General features: G+C 40.6%; 2 protein-coding genes across 2 annotated transcripts; both read right to left on the reverse strand.

Moving 5' to 3' along the window:
* Positions 1-4090: 4090 nt before the first annotated feature.
* Positions 4091-18337, reverse strand: LOC119794446 (hydroperoxide isomerase ALOXE3-like). The gene is made up of 10 exons (XM_038302031.1): positions 18269-18337; positions 17976-18148; positions 17723-17866; positions 10792-10995; positions 8650-8736; positions 8397-8566; positions 7313-7434; positions 6444-6544; positions 5915-6085; positions 4091-5593 (listed from the first exon to the last, which is right to left on the reverse strand). Exons 1-10 carry the CDS (start codon positions 18297-18299, stop codon positions 5414-5416), a joined length of 1383 nt encoding a protein of 460 aa, XP_038157959.1. The 5' UTR covers positions 18300-18337; the 3' UTR covers positions 4091-5413.
* Positions 18338-18500: 163 nt separating this feature from the next.
* Positions 18501-21336, reverse strand: LOC119794437 (polyunsaturated fatty acid 5-lipoxygenase-like). Its single transcript, XM_038302014.1, has 5 exons — positions 21237-21336; positions 20866-21031; positions 20567-20768; positions 18781-18856; positions 18501-18627 (listed from the first exon to the last, which is right to left on the reverse strand). The coding sequence occupies exons 2-5, from the start codon at positions 21004-21006 to the stop codon at positions 18501-18503; spliced, it is 546 nt and encodes a 181-aa protein (XP_038157942.1). The 5' UTR covers positions 21007-21031; positions 21237-21336.
* Positions 21337-27996: the final 6660 nt, after the last annotated feature.

The raw sequence follows: 27996 nt of genomic DNA on the forward strand, positions 1-27996 counted from the left end.
CTATTCATGTTTTTGGGAATGAGCCTGAATGTATCACATGTGTGTCAGCTGCATCTGAACTCTGCTGTAACTACCCCTTGCAGTCTGTAGGCACCATGACTAATTGCAATTTCCTTAACAAATCTCTGCCTAATAGATTAACTGGACTTTCTTGGCTTAACACAAAATCAGCTTCCACCATGAATCCCTCTTCATCAGTGACCAATTGTTTTTACCCTGTGACCATCAGCCCCTCACTTGAGCCCAATTATGGTCCAAACTACACTTCATAGCTGTTTCTATGTTTTAGGTTGCACATTCCACTTATTTAATCCCTCTAATTTTTTTTATTCCCTGTATGTAGCTTGAATGACTAAAATAATTTTCCGGTGGGTTATTAAAAAATTTTTCTGGTTCCGAACTTATAGTTTTGGAGACCCTGCAGACGCATTAGGAAGGCTGTCACTTGGAACAATGCTGCAGCCATCGCTCCAGTGACATCCCCCCTGCGCGCTTGTGCAGATTCACCCTCTAAACTGTGTTTCATTATCTTTTGGACACACAAACAACTTAAAAAACCCACAAATATAACTTTAGAGACAGAAACACATAACATTAAAACCGGACAAACACAACATTAGATCTATTTATTTAGTTTTTTAATAATAACATATTTACTTTGCGCATGTATTATATTAACAACTCGCCATTTGGAGCTTATTTATTTATTTATACTTTTACTTCCACTTCTACAAGTATTTTAAATTACTTGGATCAATCTGACACAAGCTTTTTCATCCCCTTTATGATATTCTCTATACTCTTCCTGAACCCATCCTTTTTAATTCTTTTACCTCCCTGGCTCACTTTAATTCTGTTATGTTATCATTTAGTTCTTATTATTTTATTTTGGAATAGAGGCTTCCCTCAAACCCATATTTTTACCAAGCTATATATTCAAGTGTTTATTTTTTGTTGGATCCTGCACTTCTACAAACTTCTAATTGTAGATTCTAAATGATCTCTAATTTATTTTGACCTTTACCCATTTTAAAGAATTTAGTCCAGTACAAACACCTAGGGTATTCTACGCACTGGATGTTTATTCAGCAGGACAGCACCCAAACACTGTTGTGGTCATTTCTGCTTCTACCTTTTCAGGTGAGAAATTCTTGCCTCTGCATCCACAAGAGTTGTACTGTATTAACCCCTGCTGTTTTAATATGAAACAACAGAACTTGAAAGGTTCGACTGTTTCCTGACACACTCTCACACAGTCACACACACCTATTCGAAGGCCAAAGATATTTTTTTATATTAACCAACATAGACAAAAAACATTTATCGTGTACACTTTGGAGTCTCCAGCTCCAGGACCTCGCATGCACAGGATACCCAGATACCAGATCTGTCTACAAAACTTGGCTTCATCAAATATCCCTGCTGCAGCTGCAAACCTTAATATCTCGAGAACAACACAGAGTCTCACACTCTAACGCACAGAATACCCAGATGCCACATCCATAAACAAGACATGGTCTCATCAAATATTCTTGCCACCAGTTATAGCTTTCATATGGTCCCAGACCAACTTTTGATCAAAAGCTTTCAGGCCTACCCTTTCGCTGCGCAGCTTCAGTCCTCTGGGAGTCGTCACCAGGATGCCCAGGGCAGGGCTGGACCAACCTATGGGCCCCGTCCGGCAAAGGGAGGATGGCTGTCAACAGATTCTTGGCCTTGGTCCCACACGGTCCTGGACAATTGGATCTTGACTATTTGTTCTGATAGACTCAATTCTGTCAACTCAATAGTACAATCCTCTCCCTATAAATATTAAATTATTTTTTAATTACGTTTTAATTAAACGTAAACAGCACATTTCTTCTTCTACGCTTGCATTATCGGCAGAGCAGACGCTGAATGCGCACTTTCATCTGGTTTGGTCTACCGCGGTTTCCGTAGGCTCGTGAACTCGCAGGCGCACGCTTTTAGGAAACCCTATACACTACTGTTTATGCTCTAAGCGCATTCTAAATGACTTCGTTTGGAGTAAATTATGGACGCTACCAACTCAGGACACTTGGAATACATTGGACGAGCAGTATGGAAGAATATTGACACGTTTTCTGTGGACTTTTATGGACCTTTCTGCCTCGGGCGCTATGGACCTCCATTATTTGAATGTCAGCAGACAGCAAGAAGCCTCCCAGATCTCCAGATGCATTTGAGATATCAAAAAAGTACTCCAGAGTGTTGTTCAGCATGGGGGTGAGTAGAAAATGAAGGCTAATCATGTTTTGGGTGTACTATTCCTTTAAATGAAAGGGGGATTCGAGCACTAATCATTGTCAAACAGTTAATTCTGCACATACATGGAATAAATACACCACAACTTCTGTTCAAAATATAAGAGTTTATTAACAAAAATCATTCAGCTTTAAGTCAAACATATTTCAGTTTAACACTCTCAACTAAGACTAGTGAAACTCAACTAAACTACTATGTACAAAGAGGAATGGGAAACATTGTTGAAAACCATATTACAGTTTAAGATGGAAATTGTGTTTGAAACCAAAGTTTATCTGGAAGAATTTGGAATATGATCAAATTAGCTTTTCCCTAATTTAAAGAAATTTGAATGTTTTCAAACCAATTCACAATGCAAATCCATGAGGTGAACAAAACATTATTTGGCCAAATAATGTTTATTAAATTATCTGGTTAATAAAAAAAAAACAAGAACCTTTATGAAATGATCAACATCATCAAAAGACATATTGTTTGTTCTGTCCCTAATTATGCCAGACCTGCAAACCATTTTTGTCCATGTCCATTCGGGAGGTTGAGTTTCCATCCAGCTGGAGTTTAGCAAGCAGGCTAACAGCAAAGCAGGTCCTCTCTGTCTCAGGCTCACAGCAGGGGTCCTCTATGACTCAGTGACTCACCAAGGCAGGCTTCCTCGTCCAGTCTGGGCCATACGTTCTGAAACTCAAGACAAATGTGTTGCAAAAGGTCTGTTTTGCAGCAGTTTGGTTCTGAAAGGTTTTGACTTATCTTTGATGATTCTGGAGATCTGGGTCTTTTTCTTGCTCCATTCTTGCAGGAGATCCTACCGAAGCAGACCCCAGCTTCATGGGCAAGGAAGACGAGGCAAAGAGAAAGAATCTGGTTTGTGCTCTGTGGTTTATTCTGTTCTCACGCAGAGGGGGCTCGGAAGTCACACCTCTGAAAAAGGGGGGTTGGAGAGATCTTATAGCTGGTTATTCCCCAAACCTTTATTTCCTTCTCTGGTCATCATGTCAAGACGAAATATGGACACTGGTTCCCAATGTCCAAAAACCATGATCATAGCATATGGCACAACACCAGCATCTTTAGTGCCTTATGAACAAGTGTTTTCAAAGGCCTGTGAGGTTTTGTCAAAAAAAAAAAAAGGAATCGATTGAAGCCAAAAACTGTTGATAAAATTATTATTTCTGAATAAAAATAACACCTGTTATTTTACTCATCATTGCCCAAGTTGCACAAGCACTTTCACTGTCTGTTTGACAGTGATTGGAGTAACGGCGTTTAAAGTAACGACGTTACTAATGGCATTACCTTTTTTAGTAATGAGTAATCTAACTAATTACTTTGACTGTAACTATAATGCAGTTACCATTGCCAACACCCCGTTACTGCACATTACTCAGGTCACACAATTAACATTTTTTTCATGAGAGGACTCGTGCGTGCCTTGTCATGAGAGACGGGAGGATGAGAATGGCTGATGTATAGTGAGATTACGTCTGTCGTTTGGGTAGGTGGGTGTTTCTGCTGGCGGGTGTTAACGTACAGCACACACAGAGAGTTGGAGGGTGAGGAGGACTCCAGCAGCAAAACAGCGTTTTCCAGATGGAAATACCGGTGATACGTCGAGCTGCGTTTCCCCATCAGATACAGTTTCCCCGGCATCTCTGCACAGCGCAGGCGGCACGATTCACCGCGCAAGTAACGGCAAACATGCATGCTCGCTAAAGGCATGTAACAGCTGCCCTGTGCTCGTGTTAGGTTCAAAAATGTAGGTTCGTAAAAAAAGAACTGAGTCCACACAGAAAAGTGTTTTTTTTTTAGCAGCTTCTGCAGAGGGAGACAGCTACACCCAACTCTCTAACGGACTTCCTCTGCAGAGCCCTTTTTATTAGCAATTCATAACACATGAAGTGTGTTCCAAAACAGAGTGTTCTTCTGACAAGGCAATTGATGAAGTCAGAGGACAGAATGCTCCTCTGATTGAATCACAGAACAGTGTGCTCTTCTGATAACTGTGATTTAGCCTTTGCACAAACATCATTAATTTTCCACCACCGTTGCATGACAGTTTGCAGTAAACAAGTGAAGCATCTCATTTCCTCAATGTTTTATATGCACACATATTAACTGTATAATCATCATTGAATAAACCTTACAGCTCGCACCACAGGGGAACTACAAAGAGTGTGAGCGATCAAATGTTAGCCTATATGGAGAAAGGGAAAAATCTGGATAGATGGATAGATAGATGGATTTTGCAGTATCCATAACAACCAAAATACACAGGATTTCAGAATTAGACATCCCCAGTTATTAATTTCATACACTCACCAGATCTAAAAAACTTCACACCCATGAGTAGAGGTAATGCAGCCTGATGATATTAATACCAATTCAACTGGCTTTTGAAAAACACGGCGAGAAGGTGGGGGCCGGGTGGTGAGGGTTACGGGGGCGAAAACGCAAAAGTAATGCAATAGTTACTTTTACTAGTAACTAGTTACTTTTATTGTGGAGTAACTCAGTTAGTAACTCAGTTACTTTTTGGGAGAAGTATCTAGTAACTAATTACTTTTTCAAAGTAACGTGCCCAACACTGCTGTTTGAGCTTATGTCACTAAAATGACAGTGTACATTTAAAGATCATTCTTTTCTAAGAAATTTCACACACCCAAAACCTTACAAGGGACTTTTTTATACACACTAATCATGAACAATTTTAAAGGAACTTAACTAGGAAAAAAAAACACAAATAATTGCAAGCATCACATATTATATTACTAACTGAATTTATGAACTCCACCAGTAGGTGGTGACATGTGCAGATGAGGCCTCATGAAGCAATAAGCCAAATGGTTCAAATGCCTCATGAGGCTCCCTCACCATCACTAGTTGTGACCAACGAAGCAAAAAGCAGTGAGTATCTGTCCGAACAGTCAGGTAAGTGAGTTTGCAAAAAAGTCCACTATAATGTCCCTGCTCTGTATAATGATTGTACTTTTAAAGTGTTACTTTAACACTGCAACATTTACTCTGAATATATTTACAGTAAAGGATCAGATAAAAACATTTTCTCCTGATTTCTTTTCTTTTGCAAATCTGTATCTAAATTTGGTTGAAAGGGGGTTCAAACATCAGTTTTTTAAATAGTAACACTATTTCCAATTTTTTCCGGATCCAGGTATTCGTATGGGACATCCAGCTTCTCGTTTCTTTTCTTGATTTCATCACTCAGCTGCTTCAGCTCATTTTGGAATGCTTTAATCAGGCTGTGGGGCTCCTTCTCAGTGAAATGCTCCTCTGGGTAATTGCCTAAAGGGACCTGAGGAAATAAAAAAACATGCTATAATATTTTCTACTGAAATTTGCATTTAGTTCAAGTTATATCAACTAAAAGTAATATTTAGCATCTTAGCATCTCTAAAGTGTATTTTGCTTTTCTTTTAACTTTTCTAGCATATAAAAATCTGTTTAACAAATCTCAAATGTTTTCAACCAGAACAGCTTAATTGAGCATAATAAAATGAAAATATACTGAACACTAGTCTTAATTTCACCGATTTGTCTTAAGGGCTAAAAATAAATAGACAAACATACAAAACCAGTGTATTTTACTGAAGTTTGTTGAGGTTTTCCCACTTACAACATCAGCATATTCCTGGGTCAGCACATACAAGGTGTTTGTGGTACTATATGTTGTTGATTTGTCTGGCAGTGCCTCCATTATGGTGGCCTCACTTGCTTTCCCCTTTTCGGTCGGTGGGGGACGTTCCATGGTGCTCGGCAGGTTGGGCATCCAGCCACCGAAGTCATACTGGGGTAAACAAATAACTTGTCATAAGATTTAATGAATAATAAAACATTTTGAATCAACAGTTTGATGTGTTCGACAATAATAAAAACCAGACTGGGGAATATTTACAACACAGTGATTTGCATAAAACAAATAAACATCTTTTTGGTTCACAAGTTTAGCAAATTCAGTTATTTATTTTTTCGGTCTTACTTTACTATACCATTACTGTGAGATTAAAGTGTATATAAATAAAAGTCAGAAATTGGAATAATTCTGTCCATCAATCCATCAAGATTTAAACAACATTAATATAGTTAAAGGATAATGTATCAAAGAATTGCTGAGTATATCTAACATGTAAAATATAAAACTTGACCTGTCCAGAGTTCACAGCAGAATGCTGGACCGAGCCAGTGAAGATCACCATGGTGACGAACTTGACCAGATCAGCCACTGTGGTCAATTTATTTGGGATTCCTAAAAATAAAAAAAATGTTTCAGAAATATATACAGTATTTGCTTCCTATTTAAAGATTGTATGCCTCCACTATATACAGCTCATCCAAAAAGGTTTACATGGACTCAATGTTTACAACATTATCATCATCTGGGTTTTTCAGACTTGAATACATTTTAAATGCACAAATCAAAGGCCTTCTAGAGAGATTTTTAACTGTCAGACATTACTCTTTTGATTTGCTAAAATAATCCTTTGTGATATCAGGTAACTTTGTGGGTTGAGCAACAGTGAAGCTTTTGATTTTTAATTCTATGGATTAATAGACTTTCTTAGTGTAGCCCAGGGATAAGTCATTAGTAATAGTGTGTACAGTGAGCCTTAATTTTCTTTTTCTTGAGGAGAGAGTTTTTTAACCTTTAACATTCCTTAGAGCATTCCTAGTAATAAGAGTGAGTCTGAGTTTGCTGTGTACATGCTAAAAGCTGACGGGGAACTTGAGCTGTTGCTGCACCAAAACTCTATAAAGCTTTTCCTCTCAATTTTAAGCCCTGCACCTTTACTTGTCCAAAACAAATCACATACAAACTAACCCTGATTTAGATGTTTAGTGTGAGTAAACCCTAAAGCCTTTGATCTCAATTGGTGTGAGAATAAATACCAAGTCTGTACCAGAAAACCAACCACAATGTCTTCACCATAAATTCTGAAAGAGGGGGCATGGCAAATATAATCCCAAATGTAGAACCTTACACAATTTTCTTATGTGAGCTTAACTGAAAACCGACCTGAATTTGTGTTGGAAAGAAATCCACGTCGAAAAATATCCCTTATCCAATTCTGCAGCTCAGGGTCCTCCTCCACGTCCTCGTCAGTCTTGTAGTAGAGATTCAGGATTCCTGCAACAAATCTTTTTCAGATAGAGGATTGCATTATTCAAAATAGATTAATACTACATTAAAGACTTACTCCACAGCCATATGAACAAGATAGGGACACCTTTCATTTTACAATAGTGTAAAATTAGTTAATATAAATGGATATAGAAAGAGAAGAGAACTAAAATGTTTTGTTAAATGTAATAAAAAAAAATTTTTCCACCTTAAAATGATATATTATATTAATTATCTTGTGCCTTGAATAAATGGCATTATTATCAATCTTTGCATTTGACATGCATTCATAAGCTATTAGTTTTCTGATTGGCAGTGATGTATATTTTAAGTAAAGATGCCCTGATCCGTCTACAATTTTGACTAATTATCTGGACCAATTCATCATTCTGAGGCCATAATCTCTTTATTAAATTACTAAAAACGACTTAGAGTTCTACCCAAAAGTGGGTAGTGTACTCAACAAATTGTACTAAAGTAAGAAAAGCACTACACCATTTTTTTACCCAAGTAAGCTGGTCTTAACTAAAAAGACTACTTAAACACTGAGTAATAGTTTAATCATAATATTTTAGTTAATTTTGGAAATAAAGCAGGTAGACAGACATTATTTGCAAGTTTGGATATATAGAATACTAAAATAAATAACACAGTAACAAAAAAAGTGAGTAACAGGGTAAAAAACCTCCTCTATGTAGATGTTTACAGAATATTAATCCAGTCACTACCCAATTCTGTGTAAATTAGGTGTTTAACTTTTTCAAGGAATAATTTAAACTAAAGATTAGAAATCATTGTGAACATCTGGAAATTAAGAGCTGAATATTCAATTATAAAAATAATTTCTTAAATTAGTAAAGAAAAAATACCAAAGGCATTTTAAGAAATTCCTGAAAGTGACTTTGTAGTTATTAAATGAAAAAAACAAAACGTCTTTCACATGTTTGATAATCCAAGTTTAAAACATAACCAATTGTACCTGTGTAGGCTGTTCCACAGTTTCAGTCCATCATCTCTGTAGTAGAAGTTCGGAGTATTTTCCATCCCACGATCTGCAATGTCATCAGGTATGCAGAGGGATCTGTACGTCATTGAGGACAAGGATTTCCCCAGGATTTTGAACATACCCTCTCCACCCGAAGATGCCACCTAATGAAAAATGTATTACAAGTTAAAATATTTTCATTTGTAAAACACAAATGTCGTTACCAACCAAAACAATGTTTTCTCACCGTTGTCAAGACACCATTCTCAGATATTAGGACCTTTCGTGCCAGGACATTAATATGCAGAGTGTAGCGAGTGTGGGGTATGAGAAGCTGAGGACAGAGTAAAAAAATCATTAACCCTCATGCCTTTTGGTTTTTCTTGTGCCAAACACAAACAATGGCTAATTCAGAAAATGTGTATGAAGTTGGACATTCAATTAAACTAAGGAAAAATGGCCCTCTCTCAATATGCCTACTTGAGCATTGTCATGTGCTCATGACACATCATAAGCCCCAACTGGCAAGAACACAAGATCCAGAACGCGCAAAATTCCTGGTATATTGTTCCCGCCCCTCAAGAGCTCAGAGTATTAAGTTAAAAGTCACTTTTCTGTTGCTGTTGTTCTACAAAAAGTTTTCAGATCATTTGAGGCAAGAACCTTATAATTATAATCTTTGATAAATGAGGAGGTGTCAATAAAATGTCCAAATACTTTGTTACCGTATTACGTAGAAATGTTGGCTATCTATACTTTACTGGAGTAATTATTTTTTAGACGTTTTACTTCTACTTCTTAAAATTTTTGCAACTATATCTCCTTACATTTTAAAAGTAGATTTGCTAGTTTTGTTCCATTTGGACTCATTCACAATATGGCCTGTTGTTATTTTAAAAAATTTAATCCATGAAAATAATTTGTTTTATCCAGACAATTATTTCTTTGTTATTGGACTCGGTACTGCACCAACTTTTTCTTCACTTAGTACCAAAATAAATACTTTTTTAAGATGTTGCAAAGTCAAAATGTTGTTATAAAATAAAAAAAAAATTAAGTCTAAGGAAATTATCAATTATCATCCAGAATTGTAGAAAATCTTGAAAAAAGTTTATTTTTTTGTTGTTTCATTTTGCAAAACATTCATTTTTAATTTGTGTTCATCTGACAGCTTTAATCATTATTCCAATCCAATTTTATGTGTTGAGCACTTATAAAACAAGCACAGCAGAACAAAGTGCTGTACAGAATACAGTACAAAATAAATAATACAGCTAAAACATGGGTAAGAATAACATTCACACAATCAAATCAATAAATTTGGGTTAAAGATCAAAGGAATAAAAGGATTAAAATAAAGTCCACTGTCCTGCTAGGTGTCAAAAGCTAAAACGGAAAAGGTGGGTTTAGACAACAGAGTTAAAAAAGCTAGAGAAGAGGCCTGTCTGATGTGCTGAGGCAGGTCATTCCAGAGCTTTGAAGCTACAACAGCAGCTCTGAGCTTCTGCTTATATTTAGGATTTATCAAGAGCAGCTGATCTATAAAGATGTAAAAACTCAGAGAGGTATGGTGGGGATGCCAAAATATATGGGCAGCCAGTGGAGTGAAGCAAGAACGGGACGTGCTCATGCTAGCGTGTGCCGGTCAGAAGGCGCGCTGCAGTATTTTGAAACTTCTGGAGACGGAAGATGGAGGAGGCACTAACCCCTATATAGAGGACATTGCAATTCTCCAGCCGAGTGGTAACAAAGATGTGGATTACCATTTCAAACTGTTGCCCTGAAAGAATGGCTTTATTTTGGCAATCTGTCTCAAATTGTAAAACCTGATTTATAAACTTCACATCAGGCTATCAAACTTCAAATCTGTATCTACTTTACTCCTAGGCTAGTGATGATTGGTTTGATATGCTGGGCCCAGATCTGTTCCAGTGGTGTCACCAAAAACCAACATTTCAGTCTTTTTTTCATCATAATCTAAAACGTTCAGAGACGTTCAGCGAGCATCTTTCTTTTTAAGAGGGACATACATTTGACTGTCATCTGCATAGCAATGCTAAAACAATCCTTTTTTGCTCCCATGCTTTTTAAGTATGGATCCAAGCAGGAGCAAATAGAGAGGGAACAGGAAAGCACCCAAAAGCGAGCCTTGGGGAACGCCACATGAGAGAATACCAGAGGAAGAAATAGAGTAAACCAAGTATGACCTGAACCATTCCAGAGCTATACCTCTGATGTAGTGAAGTTACAATTTATTAGGATGATGATTTTTATTATTATTATTATTATTATTATTATTATTATATAGAGACTGTTAAAAACAGGAAATTGAGAAACAGCAAATCTAAACTTTATGCTAAGAAGCCTGCAGTCCTGCAGGTTCACTTACCTTGTACAGCGGATGAACCATAGGTAAGTTGCGCCACGTGGACACTGCAAAGACCTCAGCCAGCAGGTGAGTGCGCAGCAGGTGAAAGTTGAGCTCATGCAAATTAAATTCTGCACTTCTCACAAAAGTTTTTGCCAACAACCAGTCTTGCGGAGAATCAGTAGGAAGGAAGATTGGGTTGTCTGGTCCTGGCTTCTGCTTCAGCTATAAAATAATAAGGCAGTGTAAGGGTTCATTTACGCTTTGGAATTAAATTCGTTAGTGATTATTGCACACAAAAAAGCCTTGGAAGTTTAAATAATTATTTATTGTATTTCTATGTTATGGTTTCTTGGACTGTTTTGGTTTTAAATTGAAGAGTTGATATTTAATCACTTTAACTTGTTTAAATTGCATTGGCATTTGCCCTCCTTTATTTAAGATATATATAATATTTTAGAAGCTTTTCTTCCTGTTAGAGTCAACTATCAGTGAAGAATAATAGAGTGGTTGGGGTCCATTTGACGAAGCAGGTTTAATAAACTCAGATCCAAATCTCCAACTCTAAATTAATCTAGCCTAACGTCGGGAACTCTGAGTTGTCAGTTTCACAACAGCTGCTATGAATAGTTCAATCCACTCTAAGTAGGTCCACTCTGAGGTAAGCGCATGCACAACAAGCATGAAAAGCCATTATCAGTGGAGTACTAATTCGGACACAGAGAAACAGCACTACAGCTGCAAAATAGGGGAAGATGGAGGAGAAGATATTTGCTTGAGTTGGGTTTACATGTAGTGCACTATGGCAGGCCATTTTATGTTTATTAAAAGCACTCTCCTCTCTTTTGTTCCATTTGTAGATCACTATAATAAAATTATTCCTGATATAAAATCACAATCCTAGACTGACCAGTAATAATATATTTTCTGAAACTGAATTTTAGAAAGTACAAAACACAACTATAAGAATTATGCTTTATATATCCTGAAATGTTTACACGTTTTAAGTGGACATTTTGACATTTATCAGCTTGACTGAATATGTATTTATGGTATCTGAAAAGAAAAAATGTCATAGTTAAAATAATGCAAATCCTGACCAGTAATATTAGGAATATGGAGATCTGAAATTCATTTCTAGACATCGAGAATGTTTATTCTACATGTGGGAAATTTCATTTTGTTTGAAATGGTAATTTAGACAAAAAAAAAAGAATGTTTTTTCAGATATCAGGAATACATATTCAGTAAAACTATTACATATCAAAATGGCATACCATCACAGTATTATTTCTTGAATGGTAGTAGATCAATTTATCTATTTAGGTGAAATCTTCTGGCAGCAGATGAAGATGAAGTCTAAAAACTAATATATAGAACCTGTGCATCATCTAATGGGTTCCTCCTCTTATTGATTCAGTCTTGTTTTACAAAATAAATACTAAATGATTGTTTGCAGCAGCGCTTTGTATGTTATCATCCCAATAAATTTGTTATTGGGATGATAATGGTTTGTTATTAGCAACTATCAGGCCCATAGAATGGCTTCATATTTTACCAGTAGGCTCCATAGGTTATCATCAAATTAATCCTAACCCTAAAGTAATTCATTTTCCTCTGAGGAATTAATTAATCTACTTATGAGTAATCTGAAAATAGTTGCAGTAGTTCTTCATGTACTGTGAATATATTTAAATAAGAAAATTAAATGATCCACATGTCACCCATGTCATGTATTTATCCGGGTTAGTTCAATAACGAGGAGACGGGTAATATGGAGGTTGCGGTCCGCTTTACTGAATAGAACTGGCAGGATACAGGGAAAAACAATCCCCTACGTAACACGGGGGTACGGTGGCCGCCGAGGCACATACATAGCAACAGTGAAACCCGATTTAATATCTAACATTTCCTCCCCCTCTATTTAGTAACACTAACCCCAGAATAAGATAACGTACCCCCAACAGGGGATAACACCTAACTTCAAAATTTCCAAACCACAAGAAAAAAGGATATGAAAGTCCATCAACTACAAGTTCAGGCGGTCAGGAGGCCGTCGCTCCCGCGTGGGATACCGGTGAGGATGGTGGGTCACCGGAGACGACGGTGGCGCTGAATCCGTTGTCAATGGGGGCTGGGGAACCTGGTCTGTGATGTTGTCCTCTTGAAGGGTGGTTGACAGGGTGTCAGGGGCGGCCTGGTCCTCCACCTCGTCTGCCCCGTCGGAGATATCTTGCGGGGGGGGAACCCATTGGTTCCGGGGCAGGGCCTTTGCTGGCCAGCAGTTGGTCCGTATGACGACGCCACACTAAGTCATCGTTGGTGCGTACTTGGTATGACAGTGGCCCAGTAATGGCCACTACCTTCGCTGGCACCCACCTGGGACCCCTTAGGTAGTTGCGAGCTAGGACCGGGTCACCAATGTGAAAAGACCGTGGTGTGCCTGCCCTACGTTGGCTCTGCTCTTGCTGACTGCTCAGGACAGTTTGGCTCCTTGACTGCGGCCGTATGCAATCCAATTGGGTGCGCAGCGCTCTTTTCAGGAGGAGTTCAGCGGGCGACGCCTTAGTGGTGCTGTGTGGTGTGTTTCGGTAAGTCAGCAGGAAACTGTACAGTCGCTGATGAAGGGAACCTTGGAACACTGAAGCCTTTAGACTGTGCTTCAAGGTTTGTACGAATCTCTCCGCCAGTCCATTGGTGGACGGGTGGTAGGGTGCTGACTTAATGTGTTGAATTCCATTCATCTTGAGGAAGGCCTCCATCTCTTCTGCGACAAATTGGGGTCCGTTGTCGCTCACCAGCTGTTCCGGTATTCCATACCGGCTGAACATTTCCTCCAGACGCTCAATGGTTTTCCTGGTGGTTGTAGAATGCATGATGGCCACGTCTGGCCATTTGCTGTGAGCGTCCACCACCACCAACAACATTCTGTCTTCGAATGGTCCCGCAAAGTCAATGTGTATACGCTGCCACGGCTCCGCGGGCCATTCCCATGGATGGACTGCTGCTGGTTTAGGTGCGTTTCGCACAGTTTGGCAGGCAGTGCAGCGGCCTGCAAAGTCCTCGATGTGCTGGTCTAGCCCCGGCCACCAGAAATAGCTGCGGGCCAGCTCCTTCATACGCACTATGCCACAGTGCCCGACGTGGAGTTGTTTCAGCATTGGGCCCCGCAGAGAAGGGGGTATGATGACCCTTCTGCCCCACAGCAAACACCCCAACTGTGCAGAAAGCTCTTGTTGCCTGACCAAATATGGTTTGATGTCAGGCGTGCTTGGGATTCTCCTGCCTTTTATGATGGCATCCATTACAGCTGATAACACCGGATCGTTTCGGGTGGCACGTCGCACCTGTTTAGCAGTGACAGGGGTGTCGCTCACGTGCTGGAAGTAGAAGATGTCGCTTGGTTGGGTCATTGGCTTTGCTACGCGGAGCGGTAAGCGGGAGAGGCCATCCGCATTACCATGCAATTCGGATCGGCGGTACTTAATGTCATAATCATGGCCTGAGAGCAGCAGGGCCCATCTCTGCATTCTGCTTGCGGCCAATGGTGGAATGCCCGCGTGTGGCCCCAGCAGGGCTGTCAGTGGTTTGTTGTCAGTTAGAAGCGTAAATCTCCTTCCAAAAAGGTACTGGTGGAATTTCCTTATTCCAAACACGATGCTCAGTGCCTCCCGCTCGATCTGTGCATAGTTACATTCAGCCTTATTAAGGGTCTTAGAGGCGAAAGCGATGGGTTTATCCGTGCCGTCCGGCATGATGTGTGAGACCACCGCGCCAACTCCATAGGGGGATGCGTCGCAGGCCAACTGAAGTGGCAGTGCAGGGTTGAAATGTGTAAGCACCTCCGAGTTCAGCAGGGCTTTCTTCGAGCTGGTGAAAGCTATCTGGCAAGCCTCTGACCACTCCCATTTCTTACCGTGCCTCAGTAGCTAGTGGAGGGGCTTCAATAAGCTGGAGAGATTGGGGATGAACCGACCATAGTAGTTCAGGAGCCCCAGGTATGAGCGTAACTGGTTGACGTTTTGTGGTGCTGGGGCTTCCAAAATGGCTTTGGTCTTGGAGGGGGCCTTGTGTAGACCTTTATCATCGATCACGTGACCTAGGTACTCAATGGAGGACTGAAAAAACTCACATTTCTCCTTGCGGACTTTCAGTCCGTGTTCCCTCAGCCTCTGTAGTGTCATGTCCAGGTTGTGAAGATGATTGGCGTTGTCCCTCCCCGTTATAAGGATATCGTCCAAGTAACACTGCACCCCTGGGAGGCCCACCAGAATCTGATCCATGGCCTTTTGGAAGAGTGCAGGGGCCGATGTTATGCCAAAAGCCAAACGGCGGGTACCGAAAAAGGCCCTTGTGTGTGCTGACTGTCAGTAACTCCGGCATCTGTAGGTAGGCCTGGTTCAAGTCAATTTTACTAAACTGTTTGCCATTTGCTAGACCTGCAAAAAGGTCTTCAATTAGGGGCAGCGGATAGTGTTCATTTTGCAAGGCTGGGTTAACAGTCACTTTGAAATCGCCGCAAATTCGTAGACTGCCGTTTTTCTTAAGGACGGGCACAATTGGGGTAGCCCAGTCACTGACAAGCACAGGTTCGAGCACCCCACTATTCACCAGATTGTCCAGCTCTTTTTCTACTTTCGGACGCAGTGCATATGGGACCGGCCTTGCCTTGATGAATTTGGGGATGCTGCCTGGTTTTAGGGTTAACTTTGCAGTGATACTTTTCATGTGTCCTAATCCCTCAGTGAAAAGTTCGCTGTGTTTCTTTAAGACAGCTTCTAGGGCGGTCTCACCTTGACTAAGCATGCGGATAGTAGGCCAGTCAATCCGCACCTTATCCATCCACGAGCGGCCTAGCAGGGACGGGTAGTTGCCACGAACAACGTATAGGGGCAGCTTTACGCGTTGTCCATTTAACTCCACCTTAACATTGACCAGGCCCTTCACAGCCACTGCCTCCCCTGTGTAGGTCTTCAGCACCACCCGTGCTTGTTGGATTGGTAAGTGGTTTAAGTGTTCTTTGTACACCGTCTCTGAAACTAGCGACACTGCTGCCCCGGTGTCAATTTCCATCCGTACTGGTTTACCTTCCAGTATTGGTGTTGTCCAGTAGCTGTCAGACCCTCCAGCTAGCGACAGAATGTGGAGGGGCACCTCCTCATCATCTGTAGATTCGCTGGTGTCACTTTCCTTTTTCATCACATGCACCGTTTTTTTATGTGTAGCGGCTCTCCTGCGTTTGTCTGTGCTTCTGTACGTTGAACTAGTCCCTTTTTTTTTACTGCGACAAGCCTTTTCAATGTGACCTTTTTTTCCACAGGCATGGCAGTCTAGTTCCTTACACCAGCACTCTGCTGCCATGTGCCCTGTTTGGCCGCAGCGGTAACATGGCCTTGTTGGCGTGCTGTCCTCTGCACCTGCAATCTTCAGCACTTTAGCTGTGGATGCACTCAGCTGATGTGCCTCCTTTGCAGCCAATTCCATTGACACACTGATTTCAATTGCTTTTTTTAGAGTTAATTTGTCCTCAGTCAGCAGTTTTCTCTGAGTGGCCTCGCTGCGCAGTCCACAAACCAGCCTGTCACGAATTGCATCCTTAAGCGTGTCTTCTGAAAATTCACAGTGCTCTGCTAATTTCCTGAGCGCAGCTACAAACATCGTCACTGTCTCACCCTCCTCCTGATTACGTTTATAAAATCTGAAACGTTCAGCAATCATCAATGGCCTGGGTGAGAAATGGTCACTTAGAGTTTTAACAATAGCGTCATATGTGAATTCTCCTGGCTTCTTGGGCTGTGCCAGTGCCCGAAAAACATTGAAAGTCTTTGCGCCCATTACAGTAAGAAAGGTGGCTACCTTTTTCTCTGCGCTGATCCCATTGGCTAGAACGAAGAATTCAAAACGCTCCGTGTAGGCGCTCCATTGCTCCACCGTGTCATCAAACGGTCCAATGTCCCCCACAACACCCGCCATCATAGAAGGAGTTTCTCCGCGTTGCCTGCCGTCTATCTGTCCGTTGACGGTCGGTTGAAATGAACTTTCCCGTTCGGCGTCGCTTCTCTGTTGCCCCAGCAGTGCTAAACTTTCGGCGCTTCCTCCCGCGCTTTCATCCGAGGAGGTGCTGCTCATTTAGCACAGAAACAGCCAACTACGCACATGACTTGAAAACAAAACGGCTATTTGCCCCCAAAAAAAAACACTACACGTGAGGTCAGACGCATCCTCGTCGCCAATTGTCATGTATTTATCCGGGTTAGTTCAATAACGAGGAGACGGGTAATATGGAGGTTGCGGTCCGCTTTACTGAATAGAACTGGCAGGATACAGGGAAAAACAATCCCCTACGTAACACGGGGGTACGGTGGCCGCCGAGGCACATACATAGCAACAGTGAAACCCGATTTAATATCTAACAACCCATATTAAACAAACCAACACAAGTAACCTGTCAACTGAGTTGTAGAATCCTCTCCCTATAAATATTTAATTCTCTGTGAATTAATGCCGATCATACTTTAATTAGATCCTCGTCAATCAGACATTGCAATGTTTGATTTTAAAACCTAATGTGTCTAACGGACCTAGAAAATGATATATGTATATTTTTTATGCACAAAACTATGACAAAAACGTACTAAATGAGGAAATAAAACAACCTGATTAGCTGTAAGGAGAGCGGAGACAGACAACACCTGCTACTGACCAGGTTAGCTCTGGGGAGGATGTTTATATGGTGATTGAAAGACAGGTTGAGGAAATTCTCTCTTTATGAAAAGGAAAAGTCAGAGTTTCCCTGTTTTCAGGTTTAGAAAACAGAGATTTCTGCAATCATAACCCCACCTTGGTGCAATCGATATCTTCATAATGAAGACCTTTTTATCATTTTCCGACAGAATCATTTGTTAATTATTTCTGTGCGTAGCGCAATTAGTTTTTGACAAATAAAACTTGCCTGAATTGCAATAGGCACCAGTTTATCATCAGCTTTTTTATAGAGCAGCACAAGTGGAGCCGCCAGGTATTGCTGCTTTCCATGGATTTCTCTTGTTTCTACTTCATCCAACAGCTTGTAGTCACACAGAAATATGTTGCCACACTGTTGTAGAAACAAAAATATAAAATATATTTATTGATCATTTTCTGGTAAATAATATCACATTTTTTTAACAATCAGGCTTTTAGCATAAAAACAATTTTAGAATCACCTGCATTTCCTGATCCAGCCAAGAGGGACCGTTGCTGTGCTGACTGATCATGTCATCAGTGACACGAAAGTTGTCAGGCAGGGTCTCGCAGCGTCTGATCACCATGGGGTTAAGACCATTCAGGAACTGGTAGCCAAAGAAATCATCATCCTTCCAGTTGTTTTTGACATAGTCTGTAACAAAGGACAGAATTTACATCTTGCTTTTTGCATGTGTGAGGGTGTGAATTTATAAGGGACTAACTAAATGCCAAAATATATATGTATTATATATCCAATCATAATAGAACATACCCAAAATTTTGTTCTCGCTGCAGTCCGCCATTTCATCAATCTGATTAAAATCAGACCATTTACCATCTTTAAAAAAGGATTTAATTTTTTCCCAAATGAAGCTATGAAGTTAGAAGAAACACTGTTACTGAAATGAATGCATTATAATACGTGCAAGATGTTTCAATACTGTCTGTTTGTGCAAAGTCACAGAGAAAAGTTTGATTATCATCAACATTTAGAACATAAGGACTTACGCTATAAATCCCTGAGTGTTAAGCCATATTTCCTTGAGCAATATGAATTGGGCGTCTAAATGCAGGTCAGTCGGTTCTTTTGCTTTGATATGATCAGGTAGTCCTTCTCCAGATGTTTTCCAGCTGAAAAGGTGTTAAAGTAAATAGTTTTTACCTTCAGCGTTTTGTTTTCTGTTCAGATTATTGGATCAGTCCTATAAATAATTATCTGTCATCCAAAAGTGAAAAAGATTTGTTGGCATAAATGTCATTTCTATACCAACTCTCATCACTCACCGATATGCTTCTTGCCGATTATCAAGCTCTTCCTGTCGACTGGATGAGTCGAAAGGGTCCTTAGAGGGTATAAAAGCTAAAGCAAACATAGCAAGAATTTAGAGTTAAGGTAAAAGATGCAGATTTACACTTCCAGTTCAGATAAACTCTTATTGTAATTTTTTCCACCTCTCTCTCTCTCCGAATATATATATATATATATATATATATATATATATATATATATATATATATATATATATATATATATATATATATATATATATATATATATATATATATATATATATAGCGTGGATGTAACAATGAATCAGACTTCCAACCTGTGTAGGTGTACTGTGAAATCACCATATTGAACGTGACGTGCTGACATGAATCCAGCTATAAAGACACAGGTGTTGTGCCAACAGTTACCTTCCTTCTCGCACACTGATTAGAATGAAATATGAACGAAAAGGAAACTTTTTTGCTATCAACACAATTCTATATAATTTCTGACAAAAGAATACATTTAAAAGTTCCATTTTCATTCATATTTCAATCAATTTTCTCATCAAGTCTATTCAATTGAGCCATAATGTGGATTAATCTAGATTAATGCTAAGTTTACAGTGAGATTAATAAAATCAATCTATGCCCACTACTAATACACACTATATATATATATATATATATATATATATATATATATATATATATATATATATATATATATAGTGTGTAGATAGATAGATAGATAGATAGATAGATAGATAGATAGATAGATAGATAGATAGATAGATAGATAGATAGATAGATAGATAGATAGATAGATAGATAGATAGATAGATAGATAGATAGATAGATAGATAGATAGATAGATAGATAGATAGATAGATAGATAGATAGATAGATAGATAGATAGATACCTTTAATATTTTAACTTACAAAGGGATGCTGAAATATCTGAATATGTTAATCACCATAATTTCGTGTTCTACTTATTTATTCATAAGGCACGAAAAAGCTTGAACAATCACTGTACTTTCTGATTCTGATAACAAAAGAAAATATAACAAGATCCATGGAGAGCTAGAGATTTACACTAGTATCAGGACCCTTATGAGGCCATATCATAGAAAACTACAAAATCGTTTATTAATGTAAAACAATAACTAATTAAAAATTCTTCAATTTGACCTTAAATGGTTGATGTGAAGTGAAACACTTCAAACATGAAAGCCAATGACCCCAAATATATAAACTCATATCAAAACGAGTGCTAGAAAAATGAACTATGGCTCCTTGACAGCCCTGTTTCTAAACCTTCAAACTTTAAGCACTATGCGTACAAACTGTATCATACAAAAAAGCAAAGCAACATCAATAAACCCAGTTCTGCCTAGAGTTTAAATACTCATCAAATAATAAGCTTAAAAGTATTTTATCTTCATGCCCTTTCTTAAAGGGTATTTAACCAGGTGACAAAAGGTGGCTATGAGTAAAATCATACTCTAGGTTTAGCCTAGTTTTCATTTTTGGGGAAATAATGATGAAATTCTCCCTTATGCACTAATATTTAGTCAAATTAAGACTACATGCTGCAATTCAATAGTGCTTGAGGACTGGTTGTATTATGGTAATAATATTAAATCATGCATATTTGTCTATCTGTTTTAAACTGATAATCTGAGATTAATTCTTTAAGCATTGGACAAATGATCTGTATAATGCAACCTTACAGTAGAATCATTGGACATACGTGGTTTATAGCAATAAGATGTAAGTTGAATGAATTTGCACAAACCTTGACCCTCTCTGAAGTAGTGTTTCTCACTGTCAGTAATCCAGGTGTACAGGGGGAAGATGTAGGTTTCATTTGTGTCAGTTTTGACTTCTATTTTTGTCGGAAACCAATGGTCATTCAAAAAAAGCAAAGGCTTCTTCTGAACCACTACTTGCTGCAGTTTTCCAAGAGCTTTCTCTGTGGTTATGGTACATTTTAACTCCTAAAACAATGACAATTGAGAACATGATACAGAAGAAATAACTTAACTTGTTTTAACAAAGAGACACATATTGAAACAAAAAAAAAACGTGTACTACCATTCCTAAGAAGGATTTTGCTCCAGAGAGCCATGTTGTTTTGCTTTGTCCTTTTTCCCCCACCAACGTGATGTATATATATTCCCTAGTGTAGGCCTTAAATCTTTCAGAGTTATGCACAGTGACTTCATAGTTCACCATTTTTACTCTTGGCAGTAAGTCACTTCTGATGGGAGAAAGAGGTTGCATTAAGACATTTAGAATGACTACCAATAGATTAACCTGCATTTAGAAAACATTCTGTTGCATCATCATGATGCTTAAGAGAAGAACTACACATAGCAGCTAATTTAAATAATTTCTCATCTAAACTGATGATTGTAGTCTGATAAACCCTTAAAAAAATAAATAAATAAAAACATGCATGTTACCTCTACAAGAAAGTCCAGAAGGTTCCTCTGAGGATCTGAAGCAATGTTGCCTCTCTTGAACCAACCCCTTATATACACAGATGGTTGAGAACATTTCTGGTCTGGAAATGTGAAAAATTCATTGGAAACCGTTATCTCGCTTAAAATACCATGGAAAGAATATACCTCTAAAACAACGCCTTTCTTAGGAACAACTAACAGGTTACCGTTATGAAATTGTTGGTCCAGGGTTCAAGGAGCACATGATGACAACACAGATCCGGAGTGTAAGAGGACTTCAGCACAAATGTTATAGTATCAGAAAACATCACAAATGTTTCATTTTCATCACTGGAGTTTACTCATATATATATACACTATATTGCCAAAAGTATTTGCTCACCTGCCTTGACTCACATATGAGCTTAAGTGACATCCCGTTCCTAATCCATAGGGTTCAATATGACGTTGGTCCACCCTTTGCAGCTAGAACAGCTTCAACTCTTCTGGGAAGGCTGTCCACAAGGTTTAGGAGTGTGTTTATGGGAATTTTGTACCATTCTTCCAGAAGCGCATTTGTGAGGTCGCACACTGATGTTGGACGAGAAGGCCTGGCTCTCAGTCTCCGCTCTAATTCATCCCAAAGGTGTTCTATCGGGTTGAGGTCAGGACTCTGTGCAGGCAAGTCAAGTTCATCCACACCAGACTCTGTCATCCATGTCTTTATGGACCTTGCTTTGTGCACTGGTGCACAGTCATGTTGGAAGAGGAAGGGGCCAGCTCCAAACTGTTCCCACAAAGTTGGGAGCATGGAATTGTCCAAAATGTCTTGGTATGCTGAAGCATTCAGAGTTCCTTTCACTGGAACTAAGGGGCCAAGCCCAGCTCCTGAAAAACAACCCCACACCATAATCCCCCCTCCACCAAACTTTACACTTGGCACAATGCAGTCAGACAAGTACCGTTCTCCTGGCAACCGCCAAACCCAGACCCGTCCATCAGATTGCCAGATGGAGAAGCGCGATTCGTCACTCCAGAGAACGCGTCTCCACTGCTCTAGAGTCCAGTGGCGGCGTGCTTTACACCACCGCATCCGACGCTTTGCATTGCACTTGGTGATGTATGGCTTGGATGCAGCTGCTCGACCATGGAAACCCATTCCATGAAGCTCTCTGCGCACTGTTCTTGAGCTAATCTGAAGGCCACATGAAGTTTGGAGGTCTGTAGTGATTGACTCTGCAGAAAGTTGGCGACCTCTTCGCACTATGCGCTTCAGCATCCGCTGACCCCGCTCCGTCAGTTTACGTGGCCTACCACTTCGTGGCTGAGTTGCTGTCGTTCCCAAACACTTCCATTTTCTTATAATACAGCTGACAGTTGACTGTGGAATATTTAGGAGCGAGGAAATTTCACGACTGGATTTGTTGCACAGGTGGCATCCTATCACAGTTCCACGCTGGAATTCACTGAGCTCCTGAGAGCGACCCATTCTTTCACAAATGTTTGTAAAAACAGTCTGCATGCCTAGGTGCTTGAATTTATACACCTGTGGCCATGGAAGTGATTGGAACACCTGATTCCAATAATTTGGATGGGTGAGCAAATACTTTTGGCAATATAGTGTATATATATATGTATACCTAAGCATAACAAAGAAAGCAACACCATGACTCTATGGGTTACCAAGATTCAGAAATGTGCTTTAAATCAAATAATTATCATGCATTCTGTCACATCAAACATCTATATGTGTATACCTTTTTTCTATTGTATTTCTATTCCCTCTTTTTTTCTCATCTAAGATTGGATTTAAATAAGAAGATATATATTTTTGTGAGGTGTGTGCTCAGTTAAATGCACCTTGTCCCCCACTTCTCTCTGACTCATGTTTCAGTTGTCGCCCCCGCTGGAACTTTGCCAAAAGTGATATGCTGCAGGTCTCACTGTGAAATCTGCTGTTTCCACAATAAAAACACATCCAATAATATAAAATAAATAAGCATTTCAAAGTTAATTCTTCTGTCTACTGTTTTCTCCGTTGTCTATTTTGCTCATGCTTGTATATATATATATATTTCAATCTGAAAAACTCACAGAGAGAGAAAGATGCAATTAGAAGAGTTTATTGATACAATAGTTTGAACTTTGGCGCTCAGGCCTCGGCAGGAAACATAAACGCTGGTTTATACTTTAATGCAGATAAACTGATGTATGAGAATAAGGATATTCCCCCCCGGGCCTGAAACTGGTGGTGGAGTTTAGATAGGTGAAGTTTGGTTAATCCATAGAGGCTGGTATACAGGGTGATGCTTGAGTTAGATGTCACTGAATGAACAAAGTTTGCATAAACTGGCCATGAAGAGCAAGCATGAAGCGACTGTGGAGAGAAAAAACTCCCCTTTGGGAAGAAATCTCTGGCAGAACCAGGCTCAACGTGGCGGACATCTGCCGGACCGTTTAAAGTGACAGGGAACTCCATGAAAGTCTGGAGGGAGTACACACTGGAGGTGAGGTTGAAGGAGCATCGAGGAGGAGTCGGATGAGCTTACTACAGTGGTGGAGAAGGGGATGGAGGTGGGTTGTCTGAATCAAAGTCCGACATAGGAGCGATGGATCTTGCGCTTGTTGAAGAGCAGGCCTAGAGATGATTTGGAGTGGTTTTAAGTAGAGTGCTGGAAGATGATTGGGCATCAAGGAAAGTGGCTTGAAGCGGGTTGGCTGCGTCGGAGGCGGATCAGCCTCAGATTGAATGGAAGTAATCAGAGTTTCTTCAGTTGAATTTCCGCTTTAGCTTCATTTCAATCTGAAAAACTCACAGAGAGAGAAAGATGCAATTAGAAGAGTTTATTGATACAATAGTTTGAACTTTGGCGCTCAGGCCTCGGCAGGAAACATAAACGCTGGTTTATACTTTAATGCAGATAAACTGATGTATGAGAATAAGGATATTCCCCCCAAAAATTGCCGAGGTACAGGCCTGAGCGCCAGCATATGCAGAAAGCGGAGGGAGAAGGATGAGTACAGAAGGACTTCATTATGCACAGCTGATACACGTGATAAATGAATAATCATGACAGGGATCATAGCAGTGAGCATGGCAGAGAGAAAATAAAGGAGTTTTGCAGAATGCTTAGCAGGGTGCATTGCAGGAAGCATAGAAACATTGCAGGAAGCATAGGAACATGCAGGGAGCATAGCAGAAAGCAAGGCAGGAAACGACAGGGGATGTGGCGAGGAAGCAGGTTGGAAACACACAGGGAGCAGGCAGGGAGCAAGGCCAGGACCACAGGGAGCATGGCAGGGAACAAGGCCAGGGACCACAGGGAGCTTGGCAGGGAACACACAGGGAGCATGACAGGGAACAGGGCCAGGGACCACAGGGAGCGTGGCAGGGAACACACAGGGAGCACGGCAGGGAACAAGGCCAGGGAGCACGGCAGGGAACAAGGCCAGGGAGCACGGCAGGGAACAAGGCCAGGGAGCACGGCAGGGAACAAGGCCAGGGAGCACGGCAGGGAACAAGGCCAGGGAGCACGGCAGGGAACAAGGCCAGGGTGCACGGCAGGGAACAAGGCCAGGGTGCACGGCAGGGAACACACAGGGAGCACGGCAGGGAACACACAGGGAGCATGGCAGGGAACACACAGGGAGCATGGCAGGGAGCATGGCAGGGAGCACACAGGGAGCATGGCAGGGAGCAAACAGGGAGCATGGCAGGGAGCACACAGGGAGCATGGCAGGGAACAAGGCCAGGGACCACAGGGAGCATGGCAGGGAGCACACAGGGAGCATGGCAGGGAGCACACAGGGAGCATGGCAGGGAGCACACAGGGAGCATGGCAGGGAGCACACAGGGAGCATGGCAGGGAGCACACAGGGAGCATGGCAGGGAACACACAGGGAGCATGGCAGGGAACACACAGGGAGCATGGCAGGGAACACACAGGCAGCATGGCAGGCAGGTAAAGTGGCAGGGATCACACAGGGAGCGTGGCAGAGCGCATGGCAGGGAACATGACTCACGGGGAGCATAGCGGGAAGCATAGCAGGAAACACCCAGGGAGCATGGTAGAATGCAAGGCAGGGAATGAGGCAGGGAACACACAGGGAACATAGCAGGGTGCGTGGCAGGGAGCAAGATTTAGCAAAGATGAGAATATATTTTAAACCACCACCAGTATTCAAAGTTAGCTTACCTTACAGACAGAGAGAGCGTTGAGCTGCTAAGATTGAAGAGTGTTCAGGGCGGATATAGGATTTATAGGCTGAAAAAGTCTATCGGCCCAACTGCCGGAGAGAAGCCACAGAGACACCACGAGCAGCTGTTTTGTGGCTGCCCCTATCCTAAATGAGTGGCTGGAATAATGACTGGATGAAAAGCCACAGGATTCTAATAGTATTCTGAGATGGTCTGGAACCGGCATGGTGACGCGGGAGAACCCTTGCGCGTGACGAAGTGGCTTGAAATGAGGGAAAAACTTTTTGGCGCTTTGAACAGATTAAAGATGGTGATAAACGGGCAAAGGGGCCATCTGTACGTAAGATAGAAATAAAACAAGGGCCTTTCCTTTAGAATGATTCAAGATATTTGTAAGATCGATGTGGAAACGAAGATCCGAAAGAGACAAATGCCGGGAAGGATCGAAACGACTATTAGTTGAAGTGAAGCTAAACCTGATTTATGTAGAAACTGGAGGAAGAAAGTACGAACGAAGAGAGTGGGTTAGTTAAGGATGAGTTCTTCTAGCGGAGGAACGGGGGTCGGAAGGAGATCGGGAGAAGGACGAAGATGTGGAAGGTCTGAAATTAAAACGAGAAAGAGCATCAGCAGCATGGTTAGAAAGACCAGGAACGTGTCGAGCAGAGATGATGGAGTTGTAAGAGACTGCTTGCCAAGTTATGCCTCTAATGAATGGCATGAGAGATTGAGAGGAGGAGCGACCTTATAGATGACGTCGACGACTGCCATGTTGTTGCAGAAGCGGATATGCGCTTTCTCCTCCAAAGCGGGCCCCACAGACGGCAAGCTACGGCTAAAGGTAAACCTCGCATAGCGCAAATGACTGAGAACTAGTAAAAGAGGGAGGCCATGAACCAGCAAACACCTGTCCTGAAAGAAACCCCCCAAAACCTACGAATGGGGCAGCATCCGTGAAAAATTGGAGCGTGTCAGCGTTTGAATGATGCCATCGAAAATAATTTGCCCTTCCATTTACAAGAAGTCTAGCCCAGAAGGAAGGATCCTGAACGGCAACCTTCGTCCAGAGAAACCTAATCTAAGAGAGAGAGAACAGAGCTAGCTAGGTCAAGCAGTCGGGAAATGAAGGAACGACCATGATGCGCACAGCAAAATAAGGTGACCAAGCAAAGAAGCAACTGACGTTTGGAAATAATTGATGCAGAGCTATAAGACTGAGAAATCTCACGAATCTGAGACAGCTTGTCTGCGGGCAGGGATGCCATCATGGCCACTGAAACGAGAGCTATGCCTAGAAACACAATTTGTAACAGGGCCGATGGTTTTTCTTCGGACAGGGGAACACCAAGTGGTTAAGCTTTAGTTTAAGGAGTGACGAACTGGGCTAATGGAGGGAGGATCTATGCGTAGGAAACCATCCTGAGATGAAGAACGCATGGCAAATGAGTAGCATTAAGGAGAATCCAACACAGAGCTTCTGAGATTGTCAAACAGACAATGACTGTGCATGAAAGCTTTGTAGTAGTGTGCATGAAAGCTTTCTAGTAGTGTGCATGAAAGATTTCTAGTAGTGTGTATGAAAGCTTTCTAGTAGTGTGCATGAAAGCTTTCTAGTAGTGTATATGAAAGCTTTCTAGTAGTGTGCATGAAAGCTTTCTACTAGTGTGTATGAAAGCTTTCTAGTAGTGTATATGAAAGCTTTCTAGTAGTGTATATGAAAGCTTTCTAGTAGTGTGTATGAAAGCTTTCTAGTAGTGTATATGAAAGCTTTCTAGTAGTGTATATGAAAGCTTTCTAGTAGTGTATATGAAAGCTTTCTAGTAGTGTGTATGAAAGCTTTCTAGTAGTGTATATGAAAGCTTTCTAGTAGTGTATATGAAAGCTTTCTAGTAGTGTATATGAAAGCTTTCTAGTAGTGTGTATGAAAGCTTTCTAGTAGTGTGTATGAAAGCTTTCTAGTAGTGTATATGAAAGCTTTCTAGTACTGTGCATGAAAGCTTTCTACTAGTGTATATGAAAGCTTTCTAGTACTGTGCATGAAAGCTTTCTACTAGTGTATATGAAAGCTTTGTAGTAGTGTGCATGAAAGCTTTGTAGTAGTGTGCATGAAAGCTTTCTACTAGTGTGTATGAAAGCTTTGTAGTAGTGTGCATGATAGCTTTGTAGTAGTGTACATGAAAGCTTTGTAGTAGTGTGTATGAAAGCTTTCTAGTAGTGTGCATTAAAGCTTTCTAGTAGTGTGTATTAAAGCTTTCTATTAGTGTGCATTAAAGCTTTCCAGTAGTGTATATGAAAGCTTTAAAGTAGTGTGTATCAAAGCTTTCTAGTAGTGTGTATGAAAGCTTTAAAGTAGTGTGTATCAAAGCTTTCTAGTAGTGTATATGAAAACTTTTAAGTAGTGTATATGAAAGGTAAAGCTTTTCACCAGTTTATATGAACAGTTCTCACTACTTTTATGAGAGCTTTTGAGTAGGTTATAGAAGACGTAAATATTTTCAGTAGTTTATGTGAGACTTTTTCACTAGTGTTTATGCATGTTTTTCAGTATATTATATGGAAGAGTTTAATTTAATATGTGTATAT

The sequence above is a fragment of the Cyprinodon tularosa genome, unplaced genomic scaffold, assembly GCF_016077235.1.
Source record: "Cyprinodon tularosa strain WSP-4 unplaced genomic scaffold, ASM1607723v1 ctg48, whole genome shotgun sequence".
Taxonomy (NCBI): Eukaryota; Metazoa; Chordata; class Actinopteri; order Cyprinodontiformes; family Cyprinodontidae; genus Cyprinodon; species Cyprinodon tularosa.

Excerpts from the sequence above, each read along its gene's own strand:
- LOC119794446 (XM_038302031.1), bottom strand. The coding sequence starts at position 18,299 with ATGGCGGACTGCAGCGAGAACAAAATTTTGG. Across the intron at positions 17,867-17,975 it reads GGCTGGATCAGGAAATGCAG|TGTGGCAACATATTTCTGTG; the intron begins GTGATTCTAAAA and ends TTTCTACAACAG. Across the intron at positions 7,435-8,396 it reads CTGTGGAACAGCCTACACAG|ATTTGTTGCAGGAATCCTGA; the intron begins GTACAATTGGTT and ends TATCTGAAAAAG.
- LOC119794437 (XM_038302014.1), bottom strand. The coding sequence starts at position 21,006 with ATGGTGAACTATGAAGTCACTGTGCATAACTCTGAAAGATTTAAGGCC. Across the intron at positions 18,857-20,566 it reads CTACTTCAGAGAGGGTCAAG|CTTTTATACCCTCTAAGGAC; the intron begins GTTTGTGCAAAT and ends TGTTTGCTTTAG. Across the intron at positions 18,628-18,780 it reads AATCGGCAAGAAGCATATCG|CTGGAAAACATCTGGAGAAG; the intron begins GTGAGTGATGAG and ends ACACCTTTTCAG.